Genomic DNA, 12284 nt, shown 5'->3' on the forward strand with positions numbered 1-12284 from the left:
AAACTTTTATAATATTAAAAGAAAATTATTTCATCCGAAGGTGAAATAATTATAAATAAATACTAATACAATAAATATAATATAATAAATAAATTGATATCCGCAATTAAACAATTACATGAAATTTGTCATCGAAATCTATTACATTTTTTAATTTCATATTTTTTGTTAATAAAATACATTTTGATTGAAGAAATTTCAATTTGGTGATTGAAATAGAATTAAGGTTTTTCATTGTACATACATTTGAACATTAAACAATTTTTAAGATTTATTCAAAACTGGTGGCTTTTATTTGTAATAAAGTTAATAAGTCAGTAACTGGGTATAGGGTAAATTACAGAGAAAAGCTTTCTACTAAAGCTTTTGTCCATGTTTATAATATAAAAGTCTGAGTATGCGCCTGAAAGCATATCCCATTAAAACAATGTTCTCATCTAAAACCATTGACACATTTGGCAAGTGAACAGTTCCTTAAAAGCTATAAGACAAACAAGTTCAAATTGCAAAGCACAGGATAGGCCAACATCCTTTATCAAAGAAAAAAATTGAAAGTGAAAGTATAAAGCCAGAAAGTTTGGAGTGAAAATTGAATGTAATTAAGTGTATTTATTAAACAAAAACATTTCAAAATGAATGCAAATAAATAATACATCAACAATTTCGATTACATACCCCTAAAAATTCAATGTGCACAGCCTCAAAATAGACTTATTTTAATGAACTTTAAAATGGAGTAGAAAAAAAGGAAATATGTGTGTATCCTTAATTTTCCCCATACCCCTAGGAAGTATACACATGACCCTAATGCACCCAAATCAAGTTAATATATGACCAGTATATATGGGAAAAAAGTGAAATTTCTTGGCCCTTGGAGAAAAAGACCATCTAAAAATAGTTGTTCAATGGAACCCTTGTCATTATTGTAGAAAACCCTGGTGAAGGTTTCCAAAAAGGACGATGCGAGTATTTCACATAAGATGTTCACACAAAAATCTCTTAACATTGAACTTGGAAAGGAAATGAAATTTATACAAAGACAGAAAGATGATAAAAGGAACTAATTATGCATATGCACATAGGAAATGCATATGTATTTAAATGTACATATGTACAAATATATACGAGTAAACATATACATACACATATTAACAACAAAATTGTATGGCCATTTTGAATCACTTAACCTCCTTAGATTTGCAGTATTCTTTATTCCGACTTAGGCGCTAAATATTCAACGGCGGTTGCTATTTATATCTTGAAATCGTCCATAAGCTGTTATTAACCGATATTATATAAAACTTTGCTCTCGGTAATCATTATTTTCTTAATTTAAAATACTCATGACTTCCCAAAGAAAAGTTCATAATTTGAAAGAAAAAAAAAATGGAGTTGATTTCACTCAAAAAGAAATCTAAAAATTAAGGAAAAGTCAAATTTTAAGTATTTTCTTAGATTTTCAAAAAATGAAATATTGAAAAATCATCACAAAAATTAATGGGATATTATTGCAACGAATGCTTAAAAACTAGACTCGATTTTGAACCACTTTCGAATACGAATGAAAATGTTTTTAATTGTTTTTTTTATTTTTGGCTACACTTTTGTGCTTTGTTGTTGTACACTCAAAAAAAGTTTACTTAGCTCCAAAGATTTTGACCTTCCCTTAAGGATTTTGGTATTGATTCCGAGCCAAAGATGCGGCTTCTTAAAAATAAAGAAATTTTTTAGTGACCTATCTGGCTTTAAATTTAGGACCAATAAAATTAAAATTAGGATACAGATCTCATTTAACAAATTTTCATTCTCTTTTCGAAGTTTGTTTATAAAGCTACTCACGTACAATGCCAAATGCCAGTTTAAAAATCCAAATTATAACGGATACTTCAAAGTAAAAAATGTTTTCTTAATTTCAAAAAACTTTAAACCAAAGGCGCTAAATCTTCAAAATAAGTCTTAGCCTATATTTGAAGCGTTTTTATCTTAAATCTAAAGTTTCAATATGTCAGTTAATTTAAGGACAATTTCTTTAAATCAAAAATGTGTTTCTTTACTTTAAGGAAAATTAGACTTAGTTCAAAGACGGACGGCTTTGACGGAGGGACAAAAATTTACAAATTTTGTGTACTAAATTTAATGAAAAAAATGTTGAAGCAAAGATTGTAAACTTTATTTTAATTAAAATTTAATTATTTTAAAGAAATTTGTCTTTAATATTTTGTAAATTCCGCTTTTTAAAATTTAGGTTGCGTAATCTTTAATATCACGCAAATATTTTTTTCAGTGTATCAAAAATAATATTAGCTACCTTCGTAGATCAATTTGTCGTTTCCCCGACACTAGCAAATTCAAAGGATTCTTGTTTCTTTCATTTAGATTTCATTGCAAGCTCTGGTTGTCTGCTTTGCGGCCTTTTAAGGAAACACTTGAAGGCTCATCTTCATATTGGATTGAGTGGTTGTGACTGCAGCAATGGCTTGTCCCTATTTTCGTCGTGCCGATTCACTTTCTCGCCAACCCTCTGTGGTTGCGGAACCCTCTGGTACTTGGACCTTGGAAGATGAGGAACCATCTGGTGATGCACTAACATTGACTCATTTACAAATGGCAATACAATTGCTTACAGCACCTTCGGTAAGATTTTTAAAATACAACTTCGGTAAGATATTATTAATATATTGTTTGTTTTTTTTTTTTTAGAATGATGATTTGAATACTGCCGTAACTGCATTGATTTTAAAATATCGCAAAAATTGGCCAAATATTACAAAACTGTAAGTATCGAATTTTAGTTGTATTAGAAAATATAATGGTATTCATCATGGTTGCAAAATACGATTAAATAGTAGAGAAAATGGTTTAAAGGAAAAGGATGAAAAAATGTTATGGAGAGAATGCCGGAACATTGGGCATTCGGAATGCCGACAACACATATAAACATTGTAACCCATTATAGATGTTCTATACAAACCAAGGCGAAAAGAAATTTAACGATTTTTATGTTGATTACACCGATCATAGAAATTATGAAAAATAGCATCACCGAATGAAAAGCACCTAGAGGACGAGAAAACAATGAGTATGGCGATGGGAATTAAACTCACGATACTTTTTGATAGAAGGTAACGAAGAAGATATTATAAAGGGATATAGGGTAGCCCTAAGATAGCGGTTGCTACACGACATCAGTCAATAACAGAAATGAAACAAGTAAGGAAAGTCTAAATAAAGTCGGGCGGAGCCGACTATATTATACCCTGCACCACTTTGTACATCTAAATTTTCGATATCATATCACATTCGTCAAATGTGTTGGGGGCTATATATAAAGGTTTGTCCCAAATACATACATTTAAATATCACTCGATCTGGACAGAATTTGATATGAGAAACATTTAAATCTGAAGCAATTTTAAGGAAACTTCGCAAAAGTTTATTTATGATTTATCGCTCGATACATATGTATTAGAAGTTTAGGAAAATTAGAGTCATTTTTACAACTTTTCGACTAAGCAGTGGCGATTTTACAAGGAAAATGTTGGTATTTTTGACCATTTTTACACTGGTAGATAAAGTTTCGATATATTTATGAAATGTGTCATTAAAATTGAGCCAATGAAACAAATTCATTGATATAACGAAATCTTTCGTTATTATAACGAATTTTCTGTTAGTCAACGAATAGTTTCGTACTATTAACGAACATTTTCATTGTCTTAATGAAAATGTTTCGTTATATCAATGAAAAATTTTCGTTGGCTCAATTTTAATGAAATTTTCTTTGTGTGTATCGAAATCAGAAAAACATATATATGGGAGCTATATCTAAATCTGAACCGATTTCAACCAAATTTGGCACGCATAGCTACAATGCTAAATCTACTCCCTGTGCAAAATTTCAATTAAATCGGAGTAAAAGATTGGCCACTGTGGTCATATGAGGGTAAATTGGGCGAACGATATATATGGGAGCTATATCTAAATCTGAACCGATTTCAATAAAATTTGGCACACTTGATTACACTACTAATTGTACTCCTAGTGCAAAATTTCAACCAAATTGGAGTAAAACTCTGGCTTCTGGGACCGTATTAGATTTGATATTAAATTTGGCACACTTGACTATAGTACTAATTGTTCTTCTTGTGAAAAATTTTACGCAAATTAATGTAAAACTCTGGCTTCTGGGGCCATATAAGTCCATATCGGGCGAAATATATATATGGGAGCTATATCTAAATCTAAACCGATTTCTTCCAAAATCAATAGGGTTCTATTCTGAGCCAAAACACATACTTGTGCCAAAGTTGATTGGACTAAAACTGCGACCTAGACTTTGATTACAAAAATGTGTTCACGGACAGACGGACATGGCTATATCGACTCAGGTGCCCACTAGAAGTGTGCACATGACACGAAATTGTCGTGACTCATGAACATTTTCGTGAACGGCTATTAAAAAAATGCGTTCGTGATAATGCTTTGTGAATATCTCTCTAAGCAATGTCCGTTGTTCGAGTCTATCAATGATAGAGGACCTTGTTCTAATAGTGAACTATGAACGGCGGGTCCCACTACAGTGAAACAACTTCAAGGTACTGAAACTCTCAAAAAAGATCCAGTATTACTAGGAGACTTGTATATCCTAGAAGCTTTTAGATTTCGGTAGAGTATATGGTTTGATCTGAAGGCTCATTGCATAGAAAGACGGACATCAGCACTGACATCAGCTGTTTAAATACGAAGACCGAAAATAACGGCAGTTCTGAATGTTTAATGCATAAATAGTAAAAAATATTTGTTAGTGGAAATTTTGGTGACACTTTATAGCTTCGAATTTGATATTATCGTTCAAATTAATCACAGTAAATAGCTTTTGTGAAATGTTACTTCACGTAAATTCAAACTGAAAACACTGGTGAGATTTGTTCAGTCCAACTATGTTCTGGTTAGCTTAGAAGATTGAAGATAAAAGTCTTATTTATAGAGCGGAAAAGTCTTTAGAGGGAAAAGCAAAAAGCTCAGGTTTCCTAACCTGAATATTAACATCTACTAAAAAATGTTGTAGCTTCTCCATTCTTTTTCTGAGTATATGATATTGTACACTGAAAAAAGTAAACAATTTTATAGCAAGAATGAACTACCACGTACGAAAAGTGCACTAAATTATACTCCGCATTTTGAGATTTTCACAAAGCGTTGTTAAAACCAGGAAAAAATAACGCGCTGGTGTACCTTTAATAAAAAAGTATAAGTAAAGAAGAAAATCATTGGCGCCAAATCATGACCATTTTAATCATATTCCATTTCATTCTTACTATTTGTGGGAATCGTATGAAAATTTTCTTTTGCGTTATATCCACGTTTAGTTCATAAAATGTTTCAGACATACTTAACAAAAGGAAAAGTTTATTGGAATGTGGAACATTTCGAAAAAATAATCAAATATAACTAAAATGTATTTTGTTCAAAACATATACTCTTGAAACAGGAACGTTACATAAACGAAGAACCAATAAAACAATTATCTATCTTTTTTTCAGGCGAATTGATTTGGGGACATTGAAGACCTATCCCAACTACGATTATTTGGCAGATATACAAGAAATCCTTTTGGAAATGGATGAGTCTAGTGCCAGTGAAATATTAGTATTGCTGGGTGAAGAACTCATAACATCCTGCTGTACTGGAATCATTGAGAGAGCATTCCGATGCTTAGGAACTGAACTACAGGAATTTCTGGGTTCATTGGATGGAGTCTATGATGTCTTGAAGTTTCAAGAGGTAAGCGGTCAATAGATATTCTAATTATAAAATCCTTATATTTCAATATCTATTTTTAGGAAGAAGATTCCAGTGATACCGGATTTGTTTGTGCCGGTGATGGTGAATTAATTTTCACTTCAGAACGTCCGGTTATAGCTTGGCTTCTGTTGGGTTCACTTAAAGCTTTGACCCGTATCCTTTTTAAGGTTCAAGTTAATATAAAAATTGAACCTGTTGAAGGAGACAATCGACGCTACCGATATCTATTTTCATTGGCTAAAGATGGTCATGCGAAAGAAACTACAGTTGCCACTAAAACTGATGATTTACCAGCCCAGCGTAGTAATTCGACCAATGCTGCTGATTTGGCAATGAATTCGAGTACATTTTGCAAAGCTTTCCCATGGCATTTTATTATGAATGAAGATCTAGAGTTGGTGCAATTAGGTAAGTTAAGGAAAACTACTCAATAGATTACAAAATGTTGATATTTTCCCTAATTCTAGGTCGAGGCTTCAGTAAACTCTACAAACCCTATATGGCAGATGCTGGCTGTCATGCTACTACCTATTTTGATTTTAAGCGCCCCAAAGGTTTGACTTTGAAATTCCGAGATATTGTACGACGTACTTGTACACCATTTTTGATTGCTTTGAAGAGTCCTCCAGATGTTGCGGAATTTACGGCTAAGGTAAGAGTTGTCGAAGGAAGGTGATGTAATGATAGCACTCTAACTTTTATATACAGCGATCTCCTGGTATTTACTGCAAGTTGTTCTTCTCTATTTCAGGGTCTCGAAATCAAAGGTCAAATGGTGCACTGCCCTGAATCGAATTCCTTGCTCTTCATGGGTTCCCCCTTCCTCGATGGTCTGGATGGTTTAACATGCAATGGTCTTTTCATTTCTGATATACCTTTGCATGATGCCACTCGCGAGGTGATATTGGTCGGTGAACAAGCTCGAGCTCAAGATGGTTTGAGAAGGCGTATGGACAAATTGAAAAGTTCCATTGAGGAGGCCAATGCTGCTGTTACCAAGGAACGTAAAAAGAACGTCAGTCTATTGCATTTGATTTTCCCTGCTGAAATTGCTGAACGCCTTTGGTTGGGCGCCAGTATCGATGCCAAAACCTATCCTGATGTTACCATTCTCTTCAGTGATATTGTGGGATTCACTAGTATTTGCTCAAGGGCTACACCATTTATGGTGATTAGTATGTTGGAGAGTTTGTATAAGGATTTCGATGAATTCTGCGACATGTTCGATGTCTATAAAGTGGAAACTATTGGTGATGCTTATTGTGTTGCGAGTGGTTTACATCGGGCATCGATCTATGATGCCCATAAAGTTGCATGGATGGCTTTGAAGATGATAGATGCTTGTTCCAAACATATAACCCATGATGGGGAACAGATCAAAATGCGTATAGGTTTGCATACGGGCACTGTGTTGGCTGGTGTGGTGGGAAGAAAAATGCCACGTTATTGTCTCTTTGGCCATAATGTTACCATTGCCAATAAATTTGAATCCAGCAGTGAGGCATGTCGCATTAATGTTAGCCCTACCACAAGGGAGTAAGTATAATAAGCCGTAATACCACCATTTTCTTACGAAATTATTTTCTTCTTTTTTCAGATGGCTTATCAAATATCCTGGATATGAGTTCGAATTGAAAGCTCGCGATCCCGCTTTACTGCCCAAGGAATTTCACAATGCCGATAATGGCACCTGCTATTTCATGGATAACTATCGTCATTTCTCCATGGATGAGAATTTACCTTTGGATGAGCATATTACAGCAGCCATGAAATCGATACAAACCCAAATAACAGAGTCTTAAGAGATTCAAATTGCAAAGTCTTTAGAACAAATAACGACCAAAAATGAAATTGTTACCCCAATTGATGAGGGATATACAATGGCAGTCCAAATGTGACATCTCCTGATATGCGTCCTTGGCATAACTTCGAATATTTTAAAGCTTAGAAATTTAATAAGATAAACAAAAGAAGCTAAGTCCTTCATCAGTGTTAATTAGTTTAACGAGAATACATAAACGCAAAAACATAATATAAATCGTATTTAATAAACTTTCAATTTCATTCAATAATCCTTTGAGTGTTCATTTCTCAATTGAACTACAGTGGCAAATTCTGGACTATGTTGTTTCATACAACTCTGTAATTCAAAAACCATATCACCTAGATAATCTGTACGATATTTACTATTGGCACGACGTGAGCAGATTTTTATGAAACTGTTACTCTCATCGACATCTATTAAGGCTTCATCATAGCTTCGCTGGAGTTCTGATTCCTGTAAATATAGTCGTAGGAACTAGGCTGTTCAAATGTCCATGTTATTGATTACCACTTACATCAACTCTTCCATAAGCATCTAAGTAATGATAATTTTTGTAAAGACAAATTAGTTTACTCTTAAACATTGATTCAAATGTTAATTCAATGGATAAACTACTCTCCGTTGCTACATTTCCATCCTCATCGAAGGAGTCGCAAAATTCTGAAGCCGACTGCCCAATAGATTTTGAAGGCTGAAAAAGGAAGAAAGATTGATTGGTGTTATTAATTATTATTTTTCAACAAGTAAAAAAGAGTAAAATTCGGTCATTTCGAAGAAGATAGTTACACTCCCAAAATAATAAATGTGATATTAAGAGCAGTTATTGTTTACGAAGAGCACTCATACAATTTTTACAATCATTGTTTATTAACGACGCTCATGAAATTTTTCTTTGAAACTACAGACCTTGGTCTTCATTTCAGGAAACTGGTATAGATTTCAAGTCAAAGTCGTTAATTAGTTTAGTTTTAAAATATGTTTACCTTAATCTTATGTGGATGTTTTATGTCCTGTAATATATTATTTATTGAGTGATATGCTGCCTTCTTAACGTATCCTAGACGTCGTTACCGTTGAAAAGATTAAGAAAGTGACACAAATGACCTATTCGCATGAAAAGTGGTACACTTTCTCATAAAAAATACGAATAAATTGCATTTTTCATTACTTTGTACACAGAGTATTTAAATTATTTTCTTGAAAATGAAGCTAATATAAACTTTACCTAATTTTTCAACAAATATCACTTCCTGAAATGTACGGTGTACACTATCTCAAACAATTGTCCGTACACCAAACTGTCAAAGCTATATTTCATTGTATCTCAGAAACTATATGGCCAATTCGTTTCAAGTAAATTATATCGTAAAGGTGAAGCTTGATTAATTATTTTCTATTTGATACCAAAAAAGATCGAATAAAATCAAATTATCTAGTTTCCGAGATACCATGAAACATAGCCTTAACAGTTTGGTGTACGGACAATTGTTTGAGACAGTGTATGTGAGTACTCCAACTTAACTACCACAAAATATTCCATTGAAATACTTGTCATTTTTCAGACGGAGCTCAGCTCGAAAGTACTATGATATACGAAGAGAAAGTCCTGTCCATAACCTGTGAATTTTTATACCCTCCACCATAGGATGGGGATATATTAACTTTGTCATTCCGTTTGTAACACATCGAAATATTGCTCTAAGACCCCATAAAGTATATATATTCTGGGTCGTGGTGAAATTCTGGGTCGATCTGAGCATGCCCGTCCGTCCGTCTGTTGAAATCACGCTAACTTCCGAACGAAACAAGCTATCGACTTGAAACTTGGCACAAGTAGTTGTTATTGATGTAGGTCAGATGGTATTGCAAATGGGCCATGTCCATAATTATATATAGCCCCCATATAAACCGATCCCCCGATTTGGCTTTCAGAGCCTCCAAGAGAAGCAAATTTCATCCGATCCGGCTGAAATCTGGTACATGGTGTTACAATATGGTCTCTAATAACCATGCAAAAATTGGTCCACATCGGTCCATAATTATATATAGCCCCCATATAAACCGATCCCCCGATTTGGCTTGTCGAGCCTCAAAAAGAAGCAAATTTCATCCGATCCGGCTGAAATTTGGTACATGGTGTTAGTATATGGTCTCTAACAACCATGCAAAAATTGGTCCACATCGATCCATAATTATATATAGCCCCCATATAAACCGATCCCCCGATTTGGCTTGCGGAGCCTCTAAGAGAAGCAAATTTCATCCGATCCGGCTGAAATTTGGTACGAGGTATTAGTATATGTTCTCCAATGACCATGCAAAAATTGGTCCACATCGGCCCATAATTATATGTAGCCCCCATATAAACCGATCCCCCGATTTGGCTTGCGAAGCCTCTAAGAGAAGCAAATTTCATCCGATCCGGCTGAAATTTGGTTCGTGGTGTTGGTATATGTTCTCTAATGACCATGCAAAAATTGGTCCACATCGGCCCATAATTATATATAGCCCCCATATAAACCGATCCCCAGATTTGACCTCCGGAGCCTCTTAGACGAGCACAAGTCGTCCGATCCGATTGAAATTTGGTACGTGGTGTTAGTATATTGTATCTAACAACCATGCCAAAATTGGTCCATATCGGTCCATAATTATATATAGCCCCCATATAAGCCAATCCTCAGATTTGACCTCCGGAGCCTCTTAAAGGAGCAAAATTCATCCGATCAGGTTGAAATTTGGAACATGGTGTTAGTATAAGGTCTATAGTTATATATAGCCGATCCCCAATCACACAAAAATTGGTCCATATCGGTTCATAATCATGGTTGCCACTCGAGCCAAAAATAATCTACCAACATTTTATTTTTATAGAAAACATTGTCGAAATGTTATTTCTATAGAAAATTTTGTCAAAATTTTATTTCCATAGAAAATTTTGTCAAAATTTTATTTCTATAGAAAGTTTTGTCAAAATTTTTTTCTATAAAAAATTTTGTCAAAATTTTATTTCTTTAGAAAATTTTGTCAAAATTTTATTTCTATAGAAAATTTTTTCCAAATTTTATTTCTATAGAAAATTTTTTTCCAAATTTTATTTCTATAGAAATTTTTTTTCCAAATTTTACTTCTATAGAAAATGTTTTCAAAATTTTATTTCTATAGAAACTTTAAACGTAATTATATACGTATTTAATCGGCCTTTTTAGTTTAATATATACCACGTATGGACTATGTGGTATATATTACGGTGTTAGGAAATTTTAAGATACCTTGCCATCGGCAAGTGTTACCGCAACCCAAGTAATTCGATTGTGGATGACAGTCTTCAGTAGAAGTTTATACGCAATCCATGGTGGAGGGTACATAAGCTTCGGCCTGGCCGAACTTTCGGCCGTATATACTTGTTTTATGTATAAATTTCGATAAAGATCATGTTTATCTTATATAAAAAAGGATAGTGGTGAAAATATTATGTCTTCGGTAAAATATGTCAAATCATGCCTTTTAGTCTTTCGAATACGATCACCACAATAATTTTTGTACTCTACCTGAAAATGTTTAATTTAATTATACTTACATCTTTCGACTTCCATGTACTATTTCCACCAAAGGTATATTCAAATAACTCCCAACAATGTGTACGAAACTCAATCAGTTTCCTATATGTATCGGAACATTTTCCATTTAAACTCTCTCCAAATTGAAATTTCTCCAGACATTTTTCTTCAAAAGCTTCTTCAATATCATCCCATATATCCGAAAATTTTAAACTCTAAAATTTAGAGAAATGACAACATATAAAATTTTTGTGGAAACATGCCTACATCTAAGCCACGAGTCTTTAAATCCATTAAACCCATTTTATAGATGAGACATTGCATATAGCAATGGGTTTCGGGTGTATCATCAAAATTTAAGAAATCGGCTTGTGAATATAATTCCATACAACGAAGACGGGCAAAGCGTATTTGCGATTCTGGTAATAAAAAGTCATGATTTTGTAATTGCTAAAGAAAAATATATAAGAGTTAATTTTTTATTTCAATTTGATTTTTTTAGAAATTCTTACCACATTATATTCAATACCGTCTGTTCCATACACGATAGGGAAATAGAATAATATTGACAATAGGAATTCTCCAAAGCGGATTTTACCTACTACTCCCATAACAAAAACATTTGTATTTGCAAAGTCGAAATTTGTTCTTTATGGAGTTTTTGTTCTTACTATTTTAGAATTTCCAATGTGCTTTCAATAGCTTTGACGGCAACTCTTCTACTGAAATGCAGTGTGGTATTTCAAAAAATCGTATTGCTACAGTAACCTACTGCTACCATTATTTTCAAATGCTCTCTCTCTCTCGCTCTGACTTTGTTCATTCCCTTTGCCGCATTGGGGCTTACTCTAAGTCAATATTTTGTAGAAATTTTGATAAGGCAAAGTTTAACAAGAATAAAGAGAGGATATTTGTTTTTGAGGTATGCATACTCTAACCAAAAGTATTTTGGTTATAGCAATACCGTTGGTGAATCAAGGTTGTTATCTGAAGAGTGCCCTACGCTTTTGTTCAGACCATTATCTGGCTAGAGTGGCGTTAGGAAAATAGCACACTTATCAAGTAAGTGGGTACACCCAAAGAAAAGTGGACTT

The 12284-nt window shown here is 33.6% G+C and overlaps 2 protein-coding genes across 2 annotated transcripts; one reads left to right on the forward strand and one right to left on the reverse strand.

Annotated features, from left to right (window-relative positions):
* Nucleotides 1-457: 457 nt before the first annotated feature.
* Gycalpha99B (guanylate cyclase 1 soluble subunit alpha 2) lies at nt 458-7877 on the forward strand. Its single transcript, XM_075292939.1, has 8 exons — nt 458-595; nt 2377-2634; nt 2701-2774; nt 5544-5784; nt 5844-6213; nt 6273-6457; nt 6557-7341; nt 7403-7877. The coding sequence occupies exons 2-8, from the start codon at nt 2473-2475 to the stop codon at nt 7605-7607; spliced, it is 2022 nt and encodes a 673-aa protein (XP_075149054.1). The 5' UTR covers nt 458-595; nt 2377-2472; the 3' UTR covers nt 7608-7877.
* LOC142222972 (uncharacterized) lies at nt 7835-11922 on the reverse strand. The gene is made up of 5 exons (XM_075292940.1): nt 11703-11922; nt 11458-11640; nt 11211-11405; nt 8145-8321; nt 7835-8083 (listed from the first exon to the last, which is right to left on the reverse strand). The coding sequence occupies exons 1-5, from the start codon at nt 11799-11801 to the stop codon at nt 7871-7873; spliced, it is 867 nt and encodes a 288-aa protein (XP_075149055.1). The 5' UTR covers nt 11802-11922; the 3' UTR covers nt 7835-7870.
* Between the last annotated feature and the right edge of the window lie 362 nt (nt 11923-12284).

The sequence above is a fragment of the Haematobia irritans genome, chromosome 1 (assembly GCF_050003625.1).
Source record: "Haematobia irritans isolate KBUSLIRL chromosome 1, ASM5000362v1, whole genome shotgun sequence".
NCBI classification, from domain to species: Eukaryota; Metazoa; Arthropoda; class Insecta; order Diptera; family Muscidae; genus Haematobia; species Haematobia irritans.

Excerpts from the sequence above, each read along its gene's own strand:
- Gycalpha99B (XM_075292939.1), top strand. The coding sequence starts at position 2,473 with ATGGCTTGTCCCTATTTTCGTCGTGCCGATTCACTTTCTCGCCAACCC. Across the intron at positions 2,635-2,700 it reads AATTGCTTACAGCACCTTCG|AATGATGATTTGAATACTGC; the intron begins GTAAGATTTTTA and ends TTTTTTTTTTAG. Across the intron at positions 6,214-6,272 it reads TCTAGAGTTGGTGCAATTAG|GTCGAGGCTTCAGTAAACTC; the intron begins GTAAGTTAAGGA and ends CCCTAATTCTAG.
- LOC142222972 (XM_075292940.1), bottom strand. The coding sequence starts at position 11,801 with ATGGGAGTAGTAGGTAAAATCCGCTTTGGAGAATTCCTATTGTCAATA. Across the intron at positions 8,322-11,210 it reads GTACATGGAAGTCGAAAGAT|CCTTCAAAATCTATTGGGCA; the intron begins GTAAGTATAATT and ends TTCCTTTTTCAG. Across the intron at positions 8,084-8,144 it reads ATGCTTATGGAAGAGTTGAT|GAATCAGAACTCCAGCGAAG; the intron begins GTAAGTGGTAAT and ends CTATATTTACAG.